General features: G+C 41.0%; 1 protein-coding gene across 3 annotated transcripts in view; it reads left to right on the top strand.

Annotated features, from left to right (window-relative positions):
* Nucleotides 1-23551, top strand: part of GLIS1 (GLIS family zinc finger 1) — a 121493-nt gene that overhangs the window by 64273 nt on the left and 33669 nt on the right. For all 3 annotated transcript variants that reach the window (XM_069737840.1, XM_069737839.1, XM_069737841.1), the window contains exons 2-3: nt 8593-8770; nt 11144-12083. In XM_069737840.1, the coding sequence (XP_069593941.1) occupies nt 8593-8770; nt 11144-12083 (1118 nt within the window). The remainder of the gene's footprint in view (nt 1-8592; nt 8771-11143; nt 12084-23551) is intronic.

The raw sequence follows: 23551 nt of genomic DNA, 5'->3' as shown, positions 1-23551 counted from the left end.
AAAGGGCATATGTGATCCTGCCAACTTTATGGCAACTGTGTCTAGGGCTAACTGGCATTTGCAGGAAGTCAGAATGCAAACCTAACCAGAAAGAGAGAGCGAGACTGAGCCCCTGCCCTCGGGGGTCTGAGCAGTGGCATAGCAAGGGTTACCAATGCCAAGAGCAAGGCAAATATTGTGCCCCGTAACCCACTAATAATGCCCCGAGTGCCTCCTTAAAACAAATAAAAGCCCCAAGTGCCCCATGATAAAAATAATAATACCCCCGTACGACCCTCTTAAAAAGTAATAATGCCCCCCTTGCAGCACAGGTGATACAATACAGTGATGTCACTGCCTGCCCAACCTGCTTCGGGACGCTGATACTTTGATCAGCCTCCGTCCTATAATCCACAGACTGCTGAAGGGTGACTGAGAGGTCAGTGAGATCAAAATCAAGCTTGCAAGAAGACCCGAGACACCCGGCAAGTAGGACTGGACATCTGTAATGACTTGAATTTTTGGTGCTTGCGATAACACCCCTGCTTCTTTTTTTATTTTCTTTTGAAATTTTGTGGCCCTAAGAAATTTGCACCCAGGGCAACTGCCTCTCTCTCCCCACCATGCCATGCCGCTGTTACATCCTCAAGTCTGTGTTCCCAAGAGTTATCCAATTGTGTTGCAATCGGTTCCCAGTGATAGCTAAATTGTGTGCCAAATACTATAACCATCAAGCAGTATACTCCAGACTGCAACTGTCAAGTTACAGTGAGTGCGCATTCTGTGTAACCACTAAGATTTGTTACCCATTCTGACTATTTTGTTGAACTAAGTCCTCTTGAGTTACAGTGCCATGCTTGTGTGGGGCACTGTGCTAGGCCGAAAGACTTTAAACCTAATCTTTTTACATATTTTTGTCTGATAGATAAAAACATCAGAATTTATGTCCTTACCCAACCAGGCCTCCAAATATTCAAAGTGAATGTGCCATTGTATCCTGTGACCCAGACAGGCAAACACTGAACGTTTCTAATTCCTTCATTTATTGTTTTTCCCAATTTATTTAACTTAAAAATACAGATTTAAAATATCTACTAGTGATGAGCGAATATACTCGTTACTCGAGATTTCTCCAGCATGCTCGGGGGTCCTCCGAGTATTTTTTAGTGCTCGGAGATTTAGTTTTAATTGCCGCAGCTGAATGATTTACATCTGTTAGCCAGCATAAGTACATGTTGGGGTTGTCTGGTTGCTAGGGCATGCTCGAGAAATCTCGAGTAATAAGTATATTCGCTCATCACTAATATCTACCAAAATACCCAAGTGTGAATAAGGCCTAAGGTCATATTTAGATGTGGCTGATTTGTTATAGATTTTCAGTCTAGAATCAGAAAAATATTAAGGGAACCTGTCAGTAGGATCAACCTTCCTAAGCTGTCTATATGGGCATACAGGTCATAGAGGGTTGAATAAAATGATACATTGATATCTGCAATCCGGTGTCTTATTCCAGAGAAATCCACAATTTAACTATATGTAAATAAGCTGTTAAGATCTATGGGTCGGACATAGATCTCCCTGAGAATCTACCTCCAAAACCTACACTGACAAGAAGAAGGGTAACAATGTTTTTAACTTTTGATTTTCAGGCTCCATATCTCACCATCCACTACTGCTTTGAACATGAGACTACCATCAATTTATAGACAATCATCTTGGCTATCTCATAAGTAAATTTTATTTGCAACTATTTAGCATATGATTAGTTATGCAGATTCGTGTCATGTCACTGCATTGTTACTGTTTTGCTCATGGTGATGGAAAAGTCTTTTTCTTCCTATATACTACAAATTACAACCTGTTCTCACTAATAGCTCAGTGTGTTATTAGATGATTCCCAAGCTAAATGTCACTGGTTCAAATCGAGGAGCAGCCATGAAGATGATTTCCCAAGAAAAGAGAAACTGCGTCATCCAGCTAATCGATAGCCGTCTCTGGGCCAAGAAAATTGCCAAACTGCATCATGTGAGTGCCATGACAATTAGAAGAATACGAAATGAAGTCTGTCCATCTTTTCAAAAGCCAAGAGGTGAATGTCCAGGCAAAATTTTGGAGTCAACAATTCAGCACATCACAAGGTCTATGAGATCTGGCGTGATAAACATGGAGGGGAGGTAGCTCGTATGGTTCATAATAGTGAAATCACAGACGTCCATGCAAGCACCGTGCGACGCATGTTACACAAGTCTGGAATGGTGGCCCGAAAAAAAAGGTGCAGAAGCTTCAACTTCAATATCATCTTAAGAAGCGTTGGCTCACGTTTGTGAAAATTGGACAGTAGAAGATTGGAAATGGGTGATTTGGAGCGATGAGATGTAATTCAATAGACTAGGCTCTGATGGGTACAAATGGGTCTCAAAGAAACAAGGGAAAAAGGGGCTTACGGATCAAGAAATTGAAGGAACTGTCAAGTTCGATGGAGGAAGCCTGATGATATGGTGTTGATTCACAGGAAAAAGACGTTGGATACTTGACCAGGATCGATGGCTGTATCAATGCTGAGCTATATGTGAGTATCCTACAAGATGAGTTACTTCGTATACTCAAGTACTGTAGGTATGAAAAGGGCAATCTAGAGTGTGCTCCAACAGGATAACGACCCGAAGCATACGTCGAGATTGGCGAAGAAAAGACAATGAAGCAGAAGTGCTGGAATGGCTCCCACAGTCCCCAGACCTCAACCCAATTGAACACTTGTGGGTAGAGTTGAATAAAAGCTGTATACATACCCAAGTGAGTCGACCGTTATGCACCAACTTTGGGAACGTGTAGAAGAGACCTAGGATCAGACTTCAGTCAGTGTTAAAAGCTAAAGGTAGATTTACAAAATACTAACAAAATAATAAAAACGTAAGTTTAGTTTTTGGGAGCAAAACAGTTACAATGCAGTGACATGAGAAGAATCTGCATAACTAATCATATGCAAAATAGTTGCAAGTGAAATTTATGTATGAGATAGCCAAGATGATTACAGTATCTATGAAATGATGGTAGTCTCACTTTTGAAGCAGAAGTGGATAATGAGATATGGAGCTTGGTAGTCAAACGTTCAAAACATTGTTACCCTTTTGCGCATAAGTGTATTTTAAATTAAGTGTGAGCCATGTAATGACTGACAGTCTGCTATCCTAATCTACATTTCTTCCACTGCTAATCACCCCTATTATTTAAAATAAACGATGGAGAGAAAATCTCAGTGGGATCTACATCAAGCCCATAGATCCTAAAATCTCATTTATATATTAACAAAAACTTTGATATCTCTGGAATAAGACACTGTATCGCAGATATCAAGGTATCATGTTATTCAGCTTACGATGACGTGCATGCCCATATAGACGGCTGAAGACGGTTGATCCTACTGACAGATTTCCTTTAAAGTACCAGACATAAAAATAAGATTTTTATAGCCCTACCCATTTGAACAAGAAAAAAAAAACATTACACAAATTTCAATGCAGCATAATTTCTCTATCTCCCTTTGGATTTGTGACAAAACCTAATTATTCTTTTTTGCTTCTTATGTTTGTACTTGGACTTAGGGGATTAATTATTAAATACTAGATTTTGGCCCGATTCTAAAGCATCGGGTATTCTAGAATATGCATGTCCCCGTAGTATATGGACAATGATGATTCCAGAATTCGCGGCAGACTGTGCCCGTCGCTGATTGGTCGAGGCAACCTTTATGACATCATCGTCGCCATGGCAACCATTATGACATCTACGTCGATACTGTGCCCCTCCCTGAATCAGAAACGTGGGATTTCTACGTCCTTTATGACATCATCGTCGCTGTGCCCGTTGCTGATTGGTCGAGGCCTGGCGGCCTCGACCAATCAGAGACGCGGGATGTCTACGTCCTTTATGACATCATCGTCGCTGTGCCCGTCGCTGATTGGTCGAGGCCTGGCGGCCTCGACCAATCAGAGACGCGGGATGTCTACGTCATTACTGTGCCCGTCGCTGATTGGTCGAGGCCTGGTGGCCTCGACCAATCAGAGACGCGGGATTTCCAGGACAGACAGACAGAAAGACAGACAGACAGACAGACGGAAAAACCCTTAGACAATTATATATATAGATTGATCAATTACAATTTGAAGCCCAGGACATGGTTGGTTAAAATCCAAGAACCTTTATTGTAAATCAATTAAATTATAGACAGTACAGAAGAGTTTTTATGACGCGTTTTTAGTCAATACAACTCTTAAAGGAGTTGTCCACTAGTACAACCCCTTCTTAAACTAAATGTTCGGCCCCAATAAAATAATATAGCCTATACTCAACTCCCGTGCCAACTGCGTTTCAGCAGTGTCGGCATTGGTGGTCCCAGGGCTATGATGCAGTGTAATGACATGTGATGCCCGGCGACCAATCAGCGTTGGCTTCACTGTCTCCACCTTTGGACGTATTGAACATGAAGAGGAAGCCCGGGATGAGATGCAGCCCTGACTTCCTCTTCCGTCTAAAGGTGGAGACAGTGACGCCAGCGCTGATTGGGCGCTGACATCATAAGTCACAACACCGCACCACAGCACCGGGGAGATCAAGTGCCGAAAACGTGGAAACGACGCCGGCACGGGAGGTCAGTATAGACTTTACTAATTTATTGGGGCTGAACATTCAGTTTAAGAAGGGGTTGTCCTAATAGTGGACAACCCCTTTAATCTTAGATCTATCATAGCCTTTTCAGAGAGGAAAAGTTTAATTACCTTAATTGTTGAAGAAAAGTTACAACCACAGTATAAATTGTAGATAATGGTAAAACCTTTGACTTAATGTATAGTTCAGATCAGTGCTATACTGAGCACGCATGAAGGTTGGGGGTCCTGTAACAATTTTTTGCTTTGTGGCCCAAGACTGGCCACTGCTCAACATTCTTCTGGTTCTTAAATCCTCAATATTATAAATTTAGGAATGGGCTGGAACGGCGAGGGGGTGTTTTTCCATTGCTAAATATCTATTTAATGGTAATGAGACACGTAAGATTTTCCTTTTAACATTGAGCCTCTAGGATTCATCATTCTGTTACCACTACCCAATGCTAAGGATGATTTCCAGCTTAATAAGCATATCAAATTTTAGGCCAAATTAATAAAATAAATTAATTGGATGATGCTAGCCTTAAACTTTGTTGAGGACGCCAAAACTTATATTGTGATACTGGATGGTCTTCCTGGCAATGAAGGATTGATACGATTCTCTTAACATGATCTAGAGAACATTAGATGGCACACACAACCGATAAATTCACTCTGGACAGTTATGTCTTATGACAGAATCATCTCATATAGCAGTGATGTTTTTTATATAGTGGGATAAGTTATTCCCAAATTATCAGGGTCTTCAGGCATCAGTAGAATATTTAGTTTGAGATAACGGGAGTCTGTTACACAAAAAAAAATATTAAAGACGAAGTCTGATTAGATTTTTTTTATTTAAACTGAGTATCTTTTCCAATTGTCGCTACTCCACTGATTCTGGAACGGTTAATCTTTTTCTTCTGTGCCCCTCCATTCCAAAGTTATACCTTGTGCACTGCAGTGATAAAGGTGCAAACATTCCCTTCCACTGACTGAGTGTAGTGACCACAGAAATTCTCTGTGGGTGTGGTCATGTTCTGATTGGCCAGTGTCAGAGAAAAAAGTAAACGCCCCCAGCAGAGAAGTTCTGTGGTTCACGCCCCCAGTCAGTTTAAAGGAAAGTTTGCACCATTATTACTGGGGGACATAACTTCGGAATGGAGGGGCACACGAGAAAAAAAAAACTGTTCTAGAATCAGAGGAGGAGAATGAATTGGAGGAGGTATTCACTTAAAATAAACAAAAGAAAATTCAATGAAATGTTCTCTTTAAACTGCCCACATAGTCATATAATGGACTTGGCTCCTACAAAAATCATACCATCATATGCACACTGTTTTCTACCCTATCTGCTGTGGCCCCTCCACTCTACGGAAACAGCACTGGCTAGGGTCAAGATAGCACTGTCGATCTCCAGAAAGGACTACAGAGGTATCCAAATACAGGGGATAGAATGGTGCACTGTAGCCGCTCAGCTGTGCAAAGGGTACATTGAACATCCATGTAGAGCATTTTTTTTTCATAATGGAGGGATACATACAGTTGTATATTTATAGGGCTAAATCCCCTAAATGACTGAGTTTAGTTTAAATTGTATTTTAGGAGTGATGGACGCCCCTCAAGATTATGTTGCAGCTACAATATATGAAGGCTATTTATTTCAAGACATTTCTGTTGTGGACCTAAGATTAGGATCAGCAGCCTAATATATAATGTCCAAATAACATGGCCATACTATGTCCTAATACTCAAGATTACTTGTCCAGGAAGTCCCCACGGAAAAAAGGGAGAACATATGAACTGTTGGAAGACTTGGCAGTGCATAAGCCTCCTAAGAAGTAGCACATTTAGAGGGCATGATTGGTCTGTCAGTCTGCCACTCAGACACTCAAATACCCATCCTATGTTTTGTTTCCTCTACGGTAATTATTTTTGGCTGTGTAAAGCGGCCATGATCTGTGACAAATGGGCATTTTTTTGCATAAGAAAATACACACTCGAGTCTCCTGGAAGACATTTTATAAAAAATGGCAAGTATGTTAATAATACTGTCAGATAACTGCCTACAGTCTGAAATTGGACATGCTGGATTTTTATCTCCTCCGACATCATCTGTAGGGGGCACCCATACACATTAGACTGTTGACTGAATTCACCGATATTGGCAGGTTTGGCAGACGTTAATGTAATGTGTATGGAGGCCTTAAGACAGATACACTGAAGCCAATGAGACCAGTATGGACGGATCCAGGAGTCCCTCTAATATATAATTAGGTTAATGATGTTCATCTTTGTTCTTACAGGAGAGGTTTCAGATTATTGAAACTTATTGCAGCCATCATAGCAGATCTTCCTATATCAGTAGATTGCTCAAGTAGTGAACCATTAGTCGGCGGGCCAGGAATCCATTGGAACTCACCACTCTATTATTCTTTGATCCGTGCCCTGTCATCATATCAGTAAGATGAATAGTCTTCTCCAGCAGAGTTTTGCAAGTTAAAGTCAGTATTTAGGTGTCATGGGGATACCGCGACAGTGAGGAGCCAGAAGACAGCAGTGTCTGGTTTCACGAACTCCTGCACTGATTAGAAGCACCCTCTTATTAAACAGTGCAGGTTTTTTTACTTGCTGGCAGTGCAAGGGTTAATCTATTCAGTTGAAGATCCTGGAGCTTTCCTACCCGGATTGTCTCAGCTGTTCAGTGTTGCACACTCCCCTGTGCTACGTATGCTTGCCTCTGGCACTTAAGAATTGCCAGTGTTAGTTCTTACTTCCTGGTTCTGAGTTAGAGGTGTAGTTTGTGGTTGGAGTTGGTGTTTGGAGATTTGTTCAGAAGTCTGTTGCTGGGAGTTTTGTTTGTGTGCACATCCTCATCCTCTCCTACTTGGTTTCTCCTTCCTGTAACTCCCCTGTGTTCCACTCTATTGTTTGGCGAGTGTATTTTGTATGATTGTTATTCTCATTTATCTCCGTACATCTTCCCTTGTTTGTCTGCTTAGTGTTATCGTATACAATTCAGCTTCTGACCTCCCTGGGAGGGGGAGGGGACAGATCAGGACTTAAACCCAGCATCTGCAACTTCAGGAGTAATCCAGGAGACAGGGATAGACTAGGGCACCCCTAGTTCTAGGGACCTGGTTAGCGCCCACAGTCCCAAGGCACTGCGTGACATTATGTATCTACTGCCAGATCCTAATAAAAACTGATGACACTCATATGAGTCTCATATGAGACTGTGGAGCTTTCTTTAGCACTTTTGGAGCACAATTATCATGTAACGCATGCAATATGTAAAGTACCATATTCTCAACATGTAGAGAGGAGTATTTGGTATCCATACTTGGGATGCTTTAGTATTAAAAGCAAAAATCCTTTTACCCCATTAGAGCAGACCTGTCATTTCCAATAAAAATACATTTTCATTTATCTGGCGTAAATGCTGCTGTTCTTCCGAGTCTGGAATTGTTTTACTTTTGACTTGCGCTTCTCTGTTCCTGATATATGGATCTGTATTTCCTGAATGAAAATTTTGTCTTTTTGGCCAATGAGCATGGTCATTAAGAAGACATCCACAGGGAAGAGTTGATGACCATACCCACTCAGCTGAAAAAAAAGACTTAAATATAGGGTGAGGGGACCATATCTCAGGAAAGGAAAGACGCAGGAACAAAAAAAAGGGCTAGATTCAGGAGAACAGCAGAATATTCATGGCAAGTGATAAGTTATTTATAAGCCACATATTGTGACATTTCAGGAAAAGTAAAACAAATGAGTCCTGTAACTAACATTTTCTTTCCATTTTCCATAAAAATAGAAAAAAGTCGCCCATGTAAACAAAGCCTTATTGTATTAGGTTGAATAGCAACAATATAGTCTATTTTTTTAACCGTGATTTACGACTACAATGTTGGCTTGATTGACCATAAAGCAAAGATTTTGGGCTCACCATATCCTTATTGTGTTGCAGTGAATGGAGGATTTGCTCAGTACAATCTGAAGAGGAGCTTGCTAGGAATCGAAGGGATGACCAGCACGGTCTTTGAAGACAGAGACACTTTCCTTGGCCATGTCAGGAATCCATCATCTTCTGATGAGCTCATGGGTTATTACGAGACTGCGACTGATGCGGAGTACACAAATACCAGGTAATGAATGTATGTGCTCTAACGAGAGGTCCGTAATAATAAGATAATGTCAAACAAATGACCACGTAGTCGGTTACACTATACAGTACGTGCTCTTGGCGTTGAGGTATCATTCAGGTTAGATGTCATACCTTCTTATCTAAGAATAAAAAAAAAACGAGAGTAGCGTAATTATGTCGTCTCATCTTCTGTCAGTGAGGGCAATTATAAGACAATAGTAATTAGGAGGGAGAGTATAAAGCACAGGTTAAGGGTCAGGTCGGATACTTGTTACCATATTGTACTTCCCATAATGAAGGGATGAGAGATGCTCAGACATCAGAAATCCGACCCTTCTCTCCATCTCATCCCTAATGTTTTTCCCAGGACGAAGAGACACATTACACAGGAGCAGGTTCATTGTCCTTGTCACATGGTCCTCTCGTAATCTCACCAATCAGGTTGTACATCAAAGACTTAATCTGCACACAATGTAGCTCACCATGGATCCATCTAAACTGTAGCATTGAAAGGTGCGATATTGACGGAAGACATGGTGTGTTAGATAGACATACTCCTGTTGGGGTGATCCAGGTAAGGCCATGTTTGCTGCTTTTATATATAAGTTTTACGCCGGACAGCTATCAATTGAAAGTTATAGTTAAATATTTATATGTGAACATTCACTAAACAGATATATTGTATGAGGAGAGTTATGGGAGGAAAGTTATTAAACTTTGAAACTCACTTTATTAAGTAATTTGTTTTCATTTCCATAAAAAAAAAATTGTATGTAAAGTGTCTTCCAAACTCCCTGGTTTTCCCCAGTCTATTGGCTTGCATTGATATTAGAACTGGAGTACAGATGATGGCAGTGAAATTATCAGTTCAGCACCTGTGTCTCGCTAACTCTGGGGATAAACTACTGCATTAGATCGTTCTTATCAACATGACTCTCAGAGGAGGAGGAGACCGTGCTGATCCTTTCACTGCCAACATCTGTACTCCACGTGAGGACTTTCTGATATCAATACAGCTAAAGGCCGGTGAATAGACAGAGGAAAAGCTGGGGTTTGGTAGCCACTAACATGGAATTAATTTTACATGAATGAACATAAATTCCCTAATAAAGAGATTTGCAAAATGTTATGACTTTCCATACTGGACAAAATTATAAAAATAAATAAATAAATAAATAAATAAAAAAAAAGTTTAGATACTCATTACAAAGTTTGATGGGTAGAGGCAAAGACTATTATAAGGGTCAATGATGGAAATATGGATAAATTATACATCATGATATTATGGAAAATTGCTGAAATGTTGCAGCTTTGATCGGTAGTACTAAATTTAGATGAACTTTTTGATCAAGAAAGTTTTGAATAACAATATGATCCTTTATTTTTGGAAGAACACATTCAAGAGTTACTATCACACGGATGCATTTTAATGACTGTAGTATGGCAGTATGTTAATGACTATAGTATGGCAGTATGGCAGCATTTTAATGACTGTGGTAGGCAGTATATTAATCACTGTAGTAAGTAGTATATAAATCACTGTAGTAGGAAGTATATTAATGACTGTAGTATAGCAGCATTTTAATGACTGTAGTTTGGCTACAGTTTAATTACTGTGGTACGCAGTATATTAATGACTGTAGTATGGCTGCATTTAATGACTGTAGTAGGCAGTATATTAATGACTGTAGTAGGCAGTATATTAATGACTGTAGTAGGCAGTATATTAATGACCGTAGTAGGCAGTATATTAATGGCCGTAGTAGGCAGTATATTAATGACTGTAGTAGGCAGTATATTAATGACTGTAGTAGGCAGTATATTAATGACTGTAGTATAGCAGCATTTTAATGACTGTAGTTTGGCTAAAGTTTAATGACTGTGGTAGGCAGTATAATAATGACTGTAGTATGGCAGCATTTTAATGATTAGTATGGCTGCATTTAATGACTGTAGTAGGCAGTATATTAATGACTGTAGTAGGCAGTATATTAATGACTGTAGTAGGCAGTACATTAATGACTGAAGTATGGCAGCATTTTAATGACTGTAGTTTGGCTACATTTTCTGGCCCTATATACATGAGACTGTTAGTTCAGGTCATGAGACTCGTAGTCAGAATATGACTACATTATGGTTGCCTGAAGGACTTATCAAAATTGGCCCATTTGCCCAGACATTTTGCATGGGTCTTGGCTCTATACCATGAATAACCATATTGAAAATTGGGTGGCCTGTTGCATCAAAGATAAATAATAGTTTTCTTTAAGGTAAGAAATGTCGGCTATGTAAGATGCAGTCAGAAAATTGAGGCTTTGAGAGACCAGTTTAGTTATACTTAGGTTCAGTGTCTTTGTTCCTTCTTTCCCTGCAGGTCTTCCCGTTATTGCACCTCTATATCGTTTTGCCTGAATGGGGCGCGCTCTGCCAGTCGAATAAAACAAGAAGGTTCCTGCGACTTCTCCCATCTATCGGCAGGATCGCGGCACTCGGGCATCTCAGAGTTAAGAGCATCTCTGCTTCCCGACACAGCGGTGACACACAATGGATTGAAGCAGTGTCTGTCATCACACTTTTTAGACTCCACACACAGCACTTTCCCAAGCTCATTGACAGCCAGTAGCAATTCTACCTCTGCCCAGCACCAGTCTGGTGGAAGACGAGGATGTTCCACCGATAGCGTTGAAATAGTGGGAATTATTCACTCCTCTCACACGTCATTGCCACCTTGCGTGAATGGGATTTGCGTTTCTCCTCCTCGTACACAATTTAATTCCGGGGGTGTTCCTAATTGTAGCCCACCAAAGGCATCCCAACCTGAGGGTGTTTGTACATTGCCTTCTTCTGCTCAGTGCCTGCTTCCTAGTGCCGGAGGGTATGAAATGAAATCTCCCGAGCAAGTGAATGTGCCCTGTTCAGAGGGCAGTGCCAATCTATTTCTAAACACAATTCCTAATGACTGTAGTAAGCTCAACTTTCTGAAGCAAGAACCAGAAGACAACTATCCGCAAGGACTTCTTTCTCCCCTTCATCTTACGCTTGCCATGCCGCCAAAGACAAATTCAATGGATGAACGGGACGATCTTGGCACAGAGAGGAGACAGCTGTGCCGCTGGATAGATTGTAGCGCCTTTTATGATCAGCAGGAGGATTTAGTGAGACACATTGAGAAGACGCACATTGACCAGCGCACGGGGGAGGATTTCACCTGTTTCTGGGCTGGTTGTACAAGACGTTTCAAACCTTTCAATGCCCGGTATAAACTGCTCATCCACATGAGGGTGCACTCTGGGGAAAAGCCAAATAAGTGTATGGTGAGTTCTTATCTTCTTACAATCACGCTTAGAGTTACCATAATATTATTATTATTTATTATTTATTTTTAAAGTGCCATTTATTCCATGGCGCTTTACATGTGAGGAGGGGTATACATAAAATGAATCTCTGCCTTTTAGCACTATGCTATGTGTAGATACAGAGGTCGGGACTTGTTATTCTGGCACAGGACTCCACATTTCCATCATAGATATAGCACTATATGAGGATAATTCACACAGTGATGTCACAGTACAGAGATAATAATCAAAGTGATGTCACAGTGCAAAGATGATAAACACAGTGATGTCACAGTACATTGATAATACACACAGTGATGTCACAGTACATTGATAATACACACAGTGATGTCATGGTACAAGGAACCGAGGAACGGCCAAAACTTTATGGGACTCTCAACTTTTGGAGTTTACATAAACATATGTCCCTTTCTGACCTTGCCCAGACCCAAAATTTGCTGGGTTTGAACATTTTAGACAGTTCCAGCAAAACTGGGACTTTTAGGAAATACTGTATGCACCGAACGTTAAAAGAAAATGTCCTACAAATGGGCACAAAAAGCAACAATAAGGTTTCATGGGAAGACTTAGAACAGGACCCTACTTAATTTTTCACTCCCATGTTCGTTTTTCACATCCATTCATAGACATCATTTACTACACCTTACCCTTAAAGGGAACTTGTCAGGTGATTTAAGCTGTCCGAACTGTTGTGAATTCTGTGGCAGAGCTCCCTCCTGTGGTCACAAGTGGTACTTCGGCTGATTCTCTCTGTAAGCTTCTGTTGGTGGAGGGAAGTGGTACTGCGGCTTCTGAGTTTCCTCCCTCAGGTGATCTGGTGAGGTCGTTAGGTGCTTCTCTACTTAACTCCACCTAATGCTTTGATCCTGGCTTCCTGTCAATGTTCCAGTGTCGGACTTGCTTTTCCCTGGATCATTCCTGTGGCCTGCAGCTCTGCATAGCTAAGTTCTTCTTTGCTATTTGTTTGCTATTTTTTCTGTCCAGCTTGTCTAATTTTTTGCTGGAAGCTCTGGGACGCAGAGGGTGTACCTCCGTGCCGTTAGTTCGGTACGGAGGGTCTTTTTGCCCCCTTTGCGTGGTTTTCTTTAGGGTTTTGTGTAGACCGCAAAGTTGCCTTTTCTATCCTCGCTCTGTTAAGAAAGTCGGGCCTCACTTTGCTGAATCTATTTCATCTCTACGTTTGTCTTTTCATCTTAACTCACAGTCATTATATGTGGGGGGCTGCCTTTTCCTTTGGAGCATTTCTCTGAGGCAAGGTAGGCTTATTTTCTATCTTCAGGCTAGTTAGTTTCTCAGGCTGTGCCGAGTTGCATAGGCAGAGTTAGGCGCAATCCACGGCTGCCTCTAGTGTTGTTTGGAGAGGATTAGGGATTGTGGTCTGCAGAGTTCCCACGTCTCAGAGCTCATTCTATGATTTTGGGTTATTGTCAGATCACTGTATGTGCTCTGACCGCTATGTCCATTGTGGTACTGAATTGCCTTTCATAACACCGAACCACAGACAGGATGATTCAGACACCGGCTCCATCTTTACAAAAGCATGCATATTTTGAGCAAACAAGCTGGAGTTAGGTGATTGGGATGGCAAGTCCCCGCCGGCCTCTTTTTGCTTGGCTCTGCCTGACTGATGGGTCTCTCCTTATGCACACATTCGGGGCACCTTCCCCCGTGACTAGTCATCCCAGTCACCTCATTCTTGACTGTTCAAGGCGTTTCCAATTTTATCATGAAAAATTTGTAGTAATGCAGATTCCCTGCTGTGCCGGCTTCCCTGATACTGATAGCCGGACTCATGCCTTACAGTCTACCACTGGAAGAGAACCCTGCTCCCCATTTTATAAACTTCCCTTTGCTGTTTGCAAAAGTTTACATGCACCCCAAATCCCTACAACTGCAAGGGGTCTTAAAAAGTGTAATAGACTGAAAAAAAAGATACAAAATTAAATTGTTATGGTTGTTGGTAACTTAAGATACTTGCACAAAAAGATGAGTCTAGAATGCTGGAAATGTGATTTAGTGCTGTCGTTAGAAGAAAATAGCTTCTAATAATGTGTTTTCTCCACTGCTGTTGACTAGCAGCTAGAATTATTGGGTCACCTTGGAAAGATAGTCGGAGATCTGAGGCAGAGGCTGCACGCAATGTGGCGTGTAACAAGCAGCAGCTTGTACGGCTGCATCCTCAGAAGTACATCGTGTCACATCTATCAGCGATCATGAAAGGCTGTATATTCCAAAAACTGTCATCAATCCTTAAGCTTCAGAGAACAAAAAGATATTCTTTCGCCCAGAGCAGATATTCAGTTTGCTGCGTTAGCACTGCATCTAAATGCCAGAGTTGCTAACCTGATTTTTTTTAAAAGGATAACTTATACAAATATCACAGACCATCAATATCCTTACGCCAGAAATCTTACTCCAGTCCCTGACTGACATCTGTGGCAAGGCACACACCACTTGTCAGATGTTTCTGATTCAGTAAAGAAGCACTCCTCCTCCTCCTCCCCTCACAGTTTTCATCCTCTTAATATATTGTAGTCATCCTACTATACAGCACTGTGACCTTTTAATTGCTCATTTTGCCTTTCTACCCAGTTAATTCTTCTCTTTTCCATTAGGTCTATGACATCACGTGATTAAAAACCGACTAGCCGAATCCATCTAAGCTCTATGTAGAAACAAGAGGTCAATTTTCCCTGCATGAGTTATCCCCCTCTTCAACTCTACAACACTGCAAAGTCCCTGGCATCCCAGCTTCACCTCCTCCTCACCTCCTCCCCCCTGTCAGGGACTTTTGCAGTGACTTATGGCTCATACAGGGAAAATTGACCTCCTGTTTCTACATAGAGCTTAAAAGGATTCAGCTAGTCAGTTATTAAGCATGTGATGTCATAGACCTAATGAAAAAGAGAAGAATTTACTGAGTAGCAAGACAAAATGAGCAATTGTAAGCACACAGTGCTATGTAATGTGATGACTGCAATATGTTAAGAGGATAAAAACTTTGATGGGAGTGATTCTCTAAGAGGTGTGCGCCTCTTAACGAATCAAAAGGGTCTGACTTCAGTACACTTCCTCATCAAGACAGGCAAAAAATCATCGGCCTTGATGAATCGGGGCCAGAATGACTGACTGTTTAGATAAAGGATTGCAGACTCTTTAAAAACAGGAAATAAATGAGACAATTTATTGTGGTCTTTCAAAATGCCACTTAATCCCTTTCTGATAGTTCCAAAAAAGAGTGATCACAAGGTAATTCCTTGTAGTAAAAAGCTCATCTCTCCATCTGATCTCAATTACTGTGTTCCTCCTCATCTGGATGTTCAAGGTTTGCCGGGCTAGTCCATGACTGCCAGATCCTACATTCACCCCCTACTTTCAGATTGTCTTCTTCTCACCAGGTCCATCGACTTGGGCCATGCAGTAGTAAGAGGAAACCGTCTAATCTCCCCGCAATATCCTGTTATGTTTCATACTTAGTGCGTGTTATTTTAGTTTTAATGCATTTGAGATTTATCTGCATTATAATCAGAATAGCGTCCAACCAAAATAATGAGGCAATGCCTTCTAGACCTTCATGTTTGAAGATTAATTTTCCTGCTTTCTTAGATTCAGTGTTCCAGACAGCTGGAATTTTGATTGTCTGAGACAAGAGAAATTAGCAAATCTAATCTGCTTTTATATGGAAGCAGAATAACCTTCTTCCCAACCAACGCTTACATATATTATCCAGACTTTTCGATCTATGGATGGAGTGTGAGCCGTGAAATTGATGTGTGGACTTTACTTCCAAAACAAATGATCTGATCCATAAGGCAAGGGGTTCACGAAGTTACACCTCATTCCTTATGAGGAGAAATGGATATTGCAGTCCGGACAGAAGGTTCTGCCAATTGAATATGGATGGACTTTGCCACGGTGTTAAAATTAGGGACCATGAGGCATCAACTCCAAGGGCATTTTCATATAAGGTTAAAAATATATATGGTGGGATCAAATGCACTGGGCATCTGCATAATCCAATTCAATGGGTCTACAAATTTTGGAAAAGTAAATGATCTTTTTGGCACTGGAATTTTTTTATTTGTGCTTATCTTCTAAGAAATAAAATGCATTCTAAATGTAAAAAATGTAAAGGGGATTTTGAGGAATTAAACAGTGAAGGACTATCATTAGGAAAAGCCACCAATGTTTAATCAGCGGTTGTCTGTCTCCGGGTCAATGGCTAACAAGTAGAAACAAGGGAAAAATATGTGCACCTGTACAGATCGCTGTGCCTGGTACTCCCATCAATCAAATCTCATTTCTAGGGATGGGAGATCAACGTTTTAACCGTCAATATGCCCTTTACTTCAAAAAAAAATTAAATGACCTACTGGACGCCTTCCCACCAAAACCATATTTACTGAACATTCAATTTCTAAGTTCAAGCTGCCATTTTTCCTTCCCTGGGAACCAGATCATAAAGATCTAATTATTATATGAATGCATTTCTTGTATGGAGAGTGACACTCCTCAGTTTTATACTTATTGGTAATATTTTACAAGCAGTAGAATTTGTTCAATACATTTTTAAAGGCTAGGGCCACCTTTGGTATGGAGACAATATTTTGACAATATGTTAGTGGATACCTTTAGTTGTGAAAATTGTTGACTAAAACGTAGTGCAATTTTTATTTGTTCATTCATTTCAGACCCCCAGTTTGTAGCTTGATCCAAGTTTCCATTTTTTCTTTTGAGGGAGTTCCCCTCCCAGTAATACATGCTGGATATGAGCTTTGTGTGTATCTAAGGTGCTGCTGGTTTTACTTACTTTCATTCTATTGGGCCATTTACATGTCCGTGATTTTCTGTGGACTGAGTGGTGTGTGCAAAATCGCGGAGACATGTCCGATTTTAATACGAGTGTCAGATCAAATTCAGCAATGTAAATCTATGGGCCCATGAAAACATTTGACAACAGTCTGATTTTCACGGACTGCCACACAGGAAAAAATGAGTAAACTTTTGTTTTTCCATGCACGAGAAAAACCAATGACACTCCGACCACTCTCTATCAAATCTGATTAAACTAATCCGTCCTTTTTTCTTGTACGTGAGAAAAACGGACGTCTGAATGAGGCCTAACACTGAGAAAAGAGAGGGGCAAGGAGAGACCCTCACCGATCTGCTATGAATGACCTATCCTGTAGATAGTTCAAGAATATCTATGCCCAGACAACCTCTTTAAGTATATGAAAATAGTAAAATTATGCCGGTTCGCTTTTATTTCTCAAATTGTATAACAGCCCTCACTTTGATGACAAATATTTTTGTTTATTAGCATCAATTCTCTTTATAATTTTATTTTTACCTTTTTATATATTGAAGTTTCAAAATTTCAGTAAAGATATAAAAGTTGGACCAGATGAGTTAAGCTTAACTTATAAGACCCTTTTAAGTAGTCCTTAAAGAGGTTGTTTACTTGTTGATTACCTGATCGCATGTGGTCCGGTATTACATGGAGTCAGGGGAATTCTATTATAGGTACAAGGGTTGCAATCGCACCTGGGCCCTGTAAACTAGAGGGTCCCGAAGGTCCCTTTGCCCTATATGAAAAGACTATTACTATTAAAAAGCTGTGTTAGTTAAGGCCCCATTGGAGATTTTGCATCGGGGCCCAAAAGCTTCAAGTTACACCACTACATGGAGTCAATTCAGATTAAAGGGAGACCATGTTAATATATTGTATATCAATGTTGTCCCTCATGGGCGGGGATTCAAGTATATCCATATCCCCAATTGGACATATGGTAAAGGTCTGTCCCTTTAAGTGGTTAGCCCTGATAACTAAGGCATTTGGTAGATAGGTAATAATCACTAATAAGTTAATTAGATGATGTTTATGTACATTGTATATATTATATTAAGAGCATTAAAGATCATTGATAAATATTCCACATCTATCTGTCAGAATACGAAAATGGAATCCAAATGTAACATTCCCCAAACTTTTCTAACTGTAAATCTCACCTTAGCCTGCAAATAATTACAACCAGCCGCATGATGTGGAATGAATACATCTGGACGGTACCCAGCCTACAGGTCAAAATTTATTGCCTCGGGGAATGCTTTCACAGTCATGGAGTTTATGAGTGGACCAAGGGGGTTTATTCTTCAGTGATGTAATGGCATTTCATGTACGCGCTGCGGAGAACATTGTGTACACGATGCTACTGTACATTGCACAATTCTGCTGCATCCGATCCTGCATGGCCGTCCTCCGGAATCATCTTTCATTGCCTATTGTGTTTTTTTTTGTACTATAATTGAACATTATTTTAATTTCTATTGCCTATGAAAATAAGAATTACTACATACTCGCTAACTGGTAAAGGTGTTTGCACAAATTGCTGATTTACTCTGGATTTTACATAGTGAAACAGCTGCACATCTGCTGCAAAATCTGTTATGTGAGGATTGAGTTGTTGATTTGCCAAAGATTTCTACTTATACAAAGGGTGAAATCCGCACTGAAAATCCCTAGAAAAAAAATTGACATGCTGCAGATTTCAGAATTGTAAGTTTGCACATTTCCCATAACGTGTAGGTACTATACTGTATTTATGTTGTAGATTTTCTGCTCAGAAATCCATGCGGAAAATCCCCAACAAAAGTACTATGTGTGTTTTTGACCTAGCGTTATATTCAGGTTTGCAGAAGATGCAGTGAAATTTTTAATGTAAACCCTAATAACAAATGTAGGCCATGCACCATAGCAATAGTCCTCGATTGGCAATGCTGTTGGAAATTTCTTCGTGAAAAGGGTCAGCAAAGTGCTCCTTACATAGATAGTGTCATCGATTTTCCCTCCTAAATAACAGTGTCATACATAAACAGTTCAAGCGGATTGGATGCAATGCAAAATTCCTCAAAGTATAAAATAATGAACTCAAATTTGTCTTCAGACGCCCATACCAGACTGAGTCCATCTTTGCACAGGCAAAGTTAAGGAAAATGTAGTTGGGGCTATAAACAATGTAAACAAGAAGAAAAATCATCAACAACAGAAGAAGAATCAACACCTTTGAAATGTGGCGCTGGAGAAGGATGTTATCAATACCATGGATGGCAAGAAGAGCAAACAAATCAATTCCGGAACAAATCAAGCCATTCATGTCACTGGAAGCAAGGATCACCAAGCTACGACTTGCCTACTGTGGACACATCATACAAAGAGAGCGATCACTGGAGAAGAACATCATGGTCGAAGAATAGAAGGAACAAGACGAAGAGGAAGACCGGCAACCCGATGGTTTGATATTATTATTAGGATAACGGCGGAGAAGACCCTGGTGGACCTACCTAGACTTGTACAAGATCGATCTTCCTACAGATCGTTCATCCATCAAATCGCAATGGCTCAAGATCGCGCTGAAGGCCATTAAATAATAAGTAACCAATGTAACAATATACATGTAATTATATAGATTTTGTCAGAGGCGTAAGTTGAAGAATACAATATCTGGACCTGATATACTTAAAAAGGCTCAGTCGTATCACAGCATAGAAATTATTACAGTTACGTCACAGCATCTAGATAATAGACACAATGATATCCCACCACAGGGATAATGAGCCTAGTGATGCCACAAAACAGAGGTAATAAACAGTGATGATGTCATAGTAGAAGAGATTACATTGAAGTCACATTATAGTAATAACATGCACTGGGATAATGCACACAGTGATGTCACAGTACAGAGATTACAAACACTGGTACTTGATTAAGCTATTTATTGTACAGCAATGTACAGACATTGTCATTGCTCACATTGGTTTCTGTGCCCATTGTGGCTCACCACCTAAATTTCACTTATCAATACTTTTTTGGTGTGTCAAATTAAACTGAAGGACACATATGAGTTGGGAAGAATATGCCAATATTGCCCTTGTTTCCATTCATACCTGGAACCAGAGCACTGAAAAGCGACAGTGCTAACCATTGAACTAACTCCTTACATCTGTTAATCTGTTATACAAGTGCTGCAGGCTTATGTTGTGGAGGAGCTGTGTTGAGTAGACAGCAGATGGTGTTGTTATTTGTTTTAGTCTTTGTGCTTGTAGTTCCTGCAGAGTCGATATTATACAGCCTCTTGGTTCTTGTGTGTGTTAGGCTACTTTCACAATTCCGTCTTTTGTCCTCCGTCCCAATCCGTCGTTATGGGCAAAAAACGGATCCTGCAAATGTGCTTGCAGGATGCGTTTTTTGCCCATACGCTTGTATTAGCGATGGATCGCGACGGATGGGCAGACGTCGGATCCGTCGTGCGACGGATCCGTCGTGTTTTGGCGGACGCGACGCACAAAAAAAGTTCAATGTAACCTTTTTTTTGTGCGACGTGTCCGCCCCCTCCTCCCCAGACTGCAGAATGGACAGCGGATGCGTTGAAAAACTGCATCCGCTGCCCACGTCTTGCAGTTATTTCACAACATCCGTTGGTACGTTGGCCCAACGCATTGCGACGGGCCCGTACCAACGGAAGTGTGAAAGTAGCCTTAGTTCTCTTCCTGTAATCCAACATGGTGTGATGAAGAATCACAATGGTTACTCTATGTCCCAGGTAAAACAGATCATTCCCCCACAATGTCTAAATGTTGGTGATTCTGCTGAAAGCTGAAATCTGCAACAAGATCCTTAGGATGCAATTCTGGTTGAGCAGAGCTGGGAATGACACGCTATTGTAACGCAAATACTGGACTAATTAGGCACCCCATTGCGGGTATCTAAAAGTGATATATATAAAAAAAGGATATAGAACCCAATTTTTTAGATCGTACCAATCACCAGTTTTAAATTAAGTACATTTCATAGTTCTTTACTATTTAAGTTTCACGAATGAACGCCTGATATTTGCAGATGTTTTAACGTATGTATGGAATAACGGTCCAGATAGTACACATTCTCGCTACTATCGTATGTCCGCTCTCTGCAAAAGAATAATTTGTTAATACCAAAATGAAACCCTCAAAAGAGCTGAGAAAGCGTGGTGCCTGGCCTGGCTGAATAGGATCTTTGTTTGGAGCTGACGTAATGTATACACTAATTGTATATCTTGCATTAAGTTTGTAATGGCCGGGGCGGCATCACTTAATCAAAACACGGCCTGATGGCAGAAGGCTTAATTAGCTGCTTCAGCGGGAGCGCAGCTAGTTAAATATTGTGATTAGATTAATTAGAAGGGATTATGGTTACGTTTCTCGCTTCTGTACACTGTGAATTTTCCATGGTGGTCTGAGGCTTCACTTTTCTAATGCATAGCTTAACCCATAAGTTGCCAGGAGTGTTTTCAATTTTGGTAACAGCCATACAGGGGCTTTTCTGAAAATTCAGACTAACATGAATTCCATTGGGGAATAATGCAAAACATATGAAATTGTTTCTCATTTACAACTATCAACTGATAAGCTTGTACTGATGACCTATCCATAGGGTAAAACCTAGCATAAAAACAAAATGAGAAAATATCCTGTAGTAAGTAAATAAAATAGTAATAGTGCATGTAAATGACATAGATGACTTAGTTGATACTGTTTTGATAAAAAAAAAAAAGTGTAAAAGCCATTCCACCGTGACAATGTGAACCCAATCGCTGGTATTAAACCTCACCATGTGTCAGAAGATCCTATTATTGATGAGGGAAGAGCAGGACCCAGGGCGTCTTGTATCCTATGTTGTTTGCATGTCCCGGCTCATTTCTTTGCTTTTGCTTTAGTTTCCTGTGCTTTATAGAAACAGAGAAGTTGTTCCTCCTTTTTGAGCTTGGCATTTCTTCTATATAGCTTCCCATGGGCAGGAGTCTGAACAGTCGGTCCTGAATCCTGCTTTGCCCCATCTATATTGATGTCTCATAACACATGATGAAGTTTAATACTAATGATAGGATCGTGCCAATTGGGTACACATTGTCGCGATTGGATGGTTTTTACTCTTTTTTTTTAATCAAAATAATGTCAACTACTGTATTTTGTTGGACTATAAGACACTGTTTTCCTCAAAAATGTCGCGAAAATGGTTGGTGCGTCTTATAGACCAGATGTACCAGCTCTGGTTGTGGTGGGGAGGTGGGAGAGCAGCAGCGGCGAGGCAGCGGGTCACAGAGGCAGGAGCCGGACTGCGGTTAACTCCTGTGCCCGCTGCCAACGAGAAATGAATATTCACTGCATTCCACGCCCATTAGGAGCCTTGAGAGTAATCTTCTCTGTGTTTCATGGCCTCTATACATTAAATAGATGTGTAGCGAGGTGCGAGCATGGGGGCAGAAGTCAAGGGGCAAATAGTAAATGGGTGAAGTGGGGGTTCAGAAATCACTGGAAATAAACTACATATGACAAATGTAATGGGCCAGACATCTTAATGATTGAATTCAAATTTTTTATTCAGTCCAATTGCCGCCGGTGTATAACATCCAGCACCTACCCCCCGATGTATAACCTCTGCCCCACTCCGCTATGCTGTCAGCTTTTACTAACATGTGACAGAAGGCCCGGTGGTGCAGAACTCACTGATACCAGCGCGGTCCAGTCCGTTCATGACATTTCTTCCTCCTAAATCTTCCCCCATTACCTGTGAATGATGTTATTGAGAAGTGGAAGGAAGCGCAGCAACTCAGCCATGAAGTGGAGACCACGTAACGCTACAGAGTGGGGGACCCAGTGCTGAGGAGCAGATGGCAGAAAAGTCACCAACGCTCTGCTGACTCCATAACGGCAGAGTCTAGACCTGGACTTAACTCTGGACTTAACATCAGTTCAAAGACTGCGCCCCCACCGGGAGTTTCATGGCTGTGCAGCTGCATGCAGCCTTACATCACCAAGTACAATGCCGAGCGTTGGATGGATTGGTATAAAGCTGCCACCACTGGACTCTGGAGGAAACGTGTTCTGTGCAGTGATGGATCACACTACTCTATCTGACGGAGGAGTCTGGTTTTGGTAATTTCCAGGACAGCGTCTGTACAGTTTGGTGGAAAAGGGTTAATACTACGGAATTGCTTCTCAGGGGTCGGCTGTATGCCCTTAGTTTCAGTGAAGGGAAATCTTAATACTTTTGCACACCAGACACTTTGGACGATTGTAGCTTCCATCTTTGTGGGAACAGTTAGGGAAGGCACTTTTCTGTTCCCCGTGACTGTGCCAGTATGAAAGGTCCATAAATTCATGGTTGGGGGAGTTTTGTGTGGAAAAACATGACCGGCCACACAGAGCCCGAACCTCAACTGCATCCAACACCTTTGGGATGACCTAGATCGGAGATTGTGAGCCCGGCCTCTCCTCTCCTCTTACCTCACAAATGCTCTAAATAGGCAAAAATTCCAACAGGCACCACCAAAATCTTGTAGAAAACTTTCCCATGGGAGCAAGACCTGTTACAGCTAGAAAGGGATCGA

Source organism: Ranitomeya imitator, chromosome 8 (genome assembly GCF_032444005.1).
Source record: "Ranitomeya imitator isolate aRanImi1 chromosome 8, aRanImi1.pri, whole genome shotgun sequence".
In the NCBI taxonomy this organism is placed as follows: domain Eukaryota; kingdom Metazoa; phylum Chordata; class Amphibia; order Anura; family Dendrobatidae; genus Ranitomeya; species Ranitomeya imitator.
The sequence above is the reverse complement of the archived record's forward strand: the minus strand, read 5'-3'. Positions and strand labels throughout refer to the sequence as shown.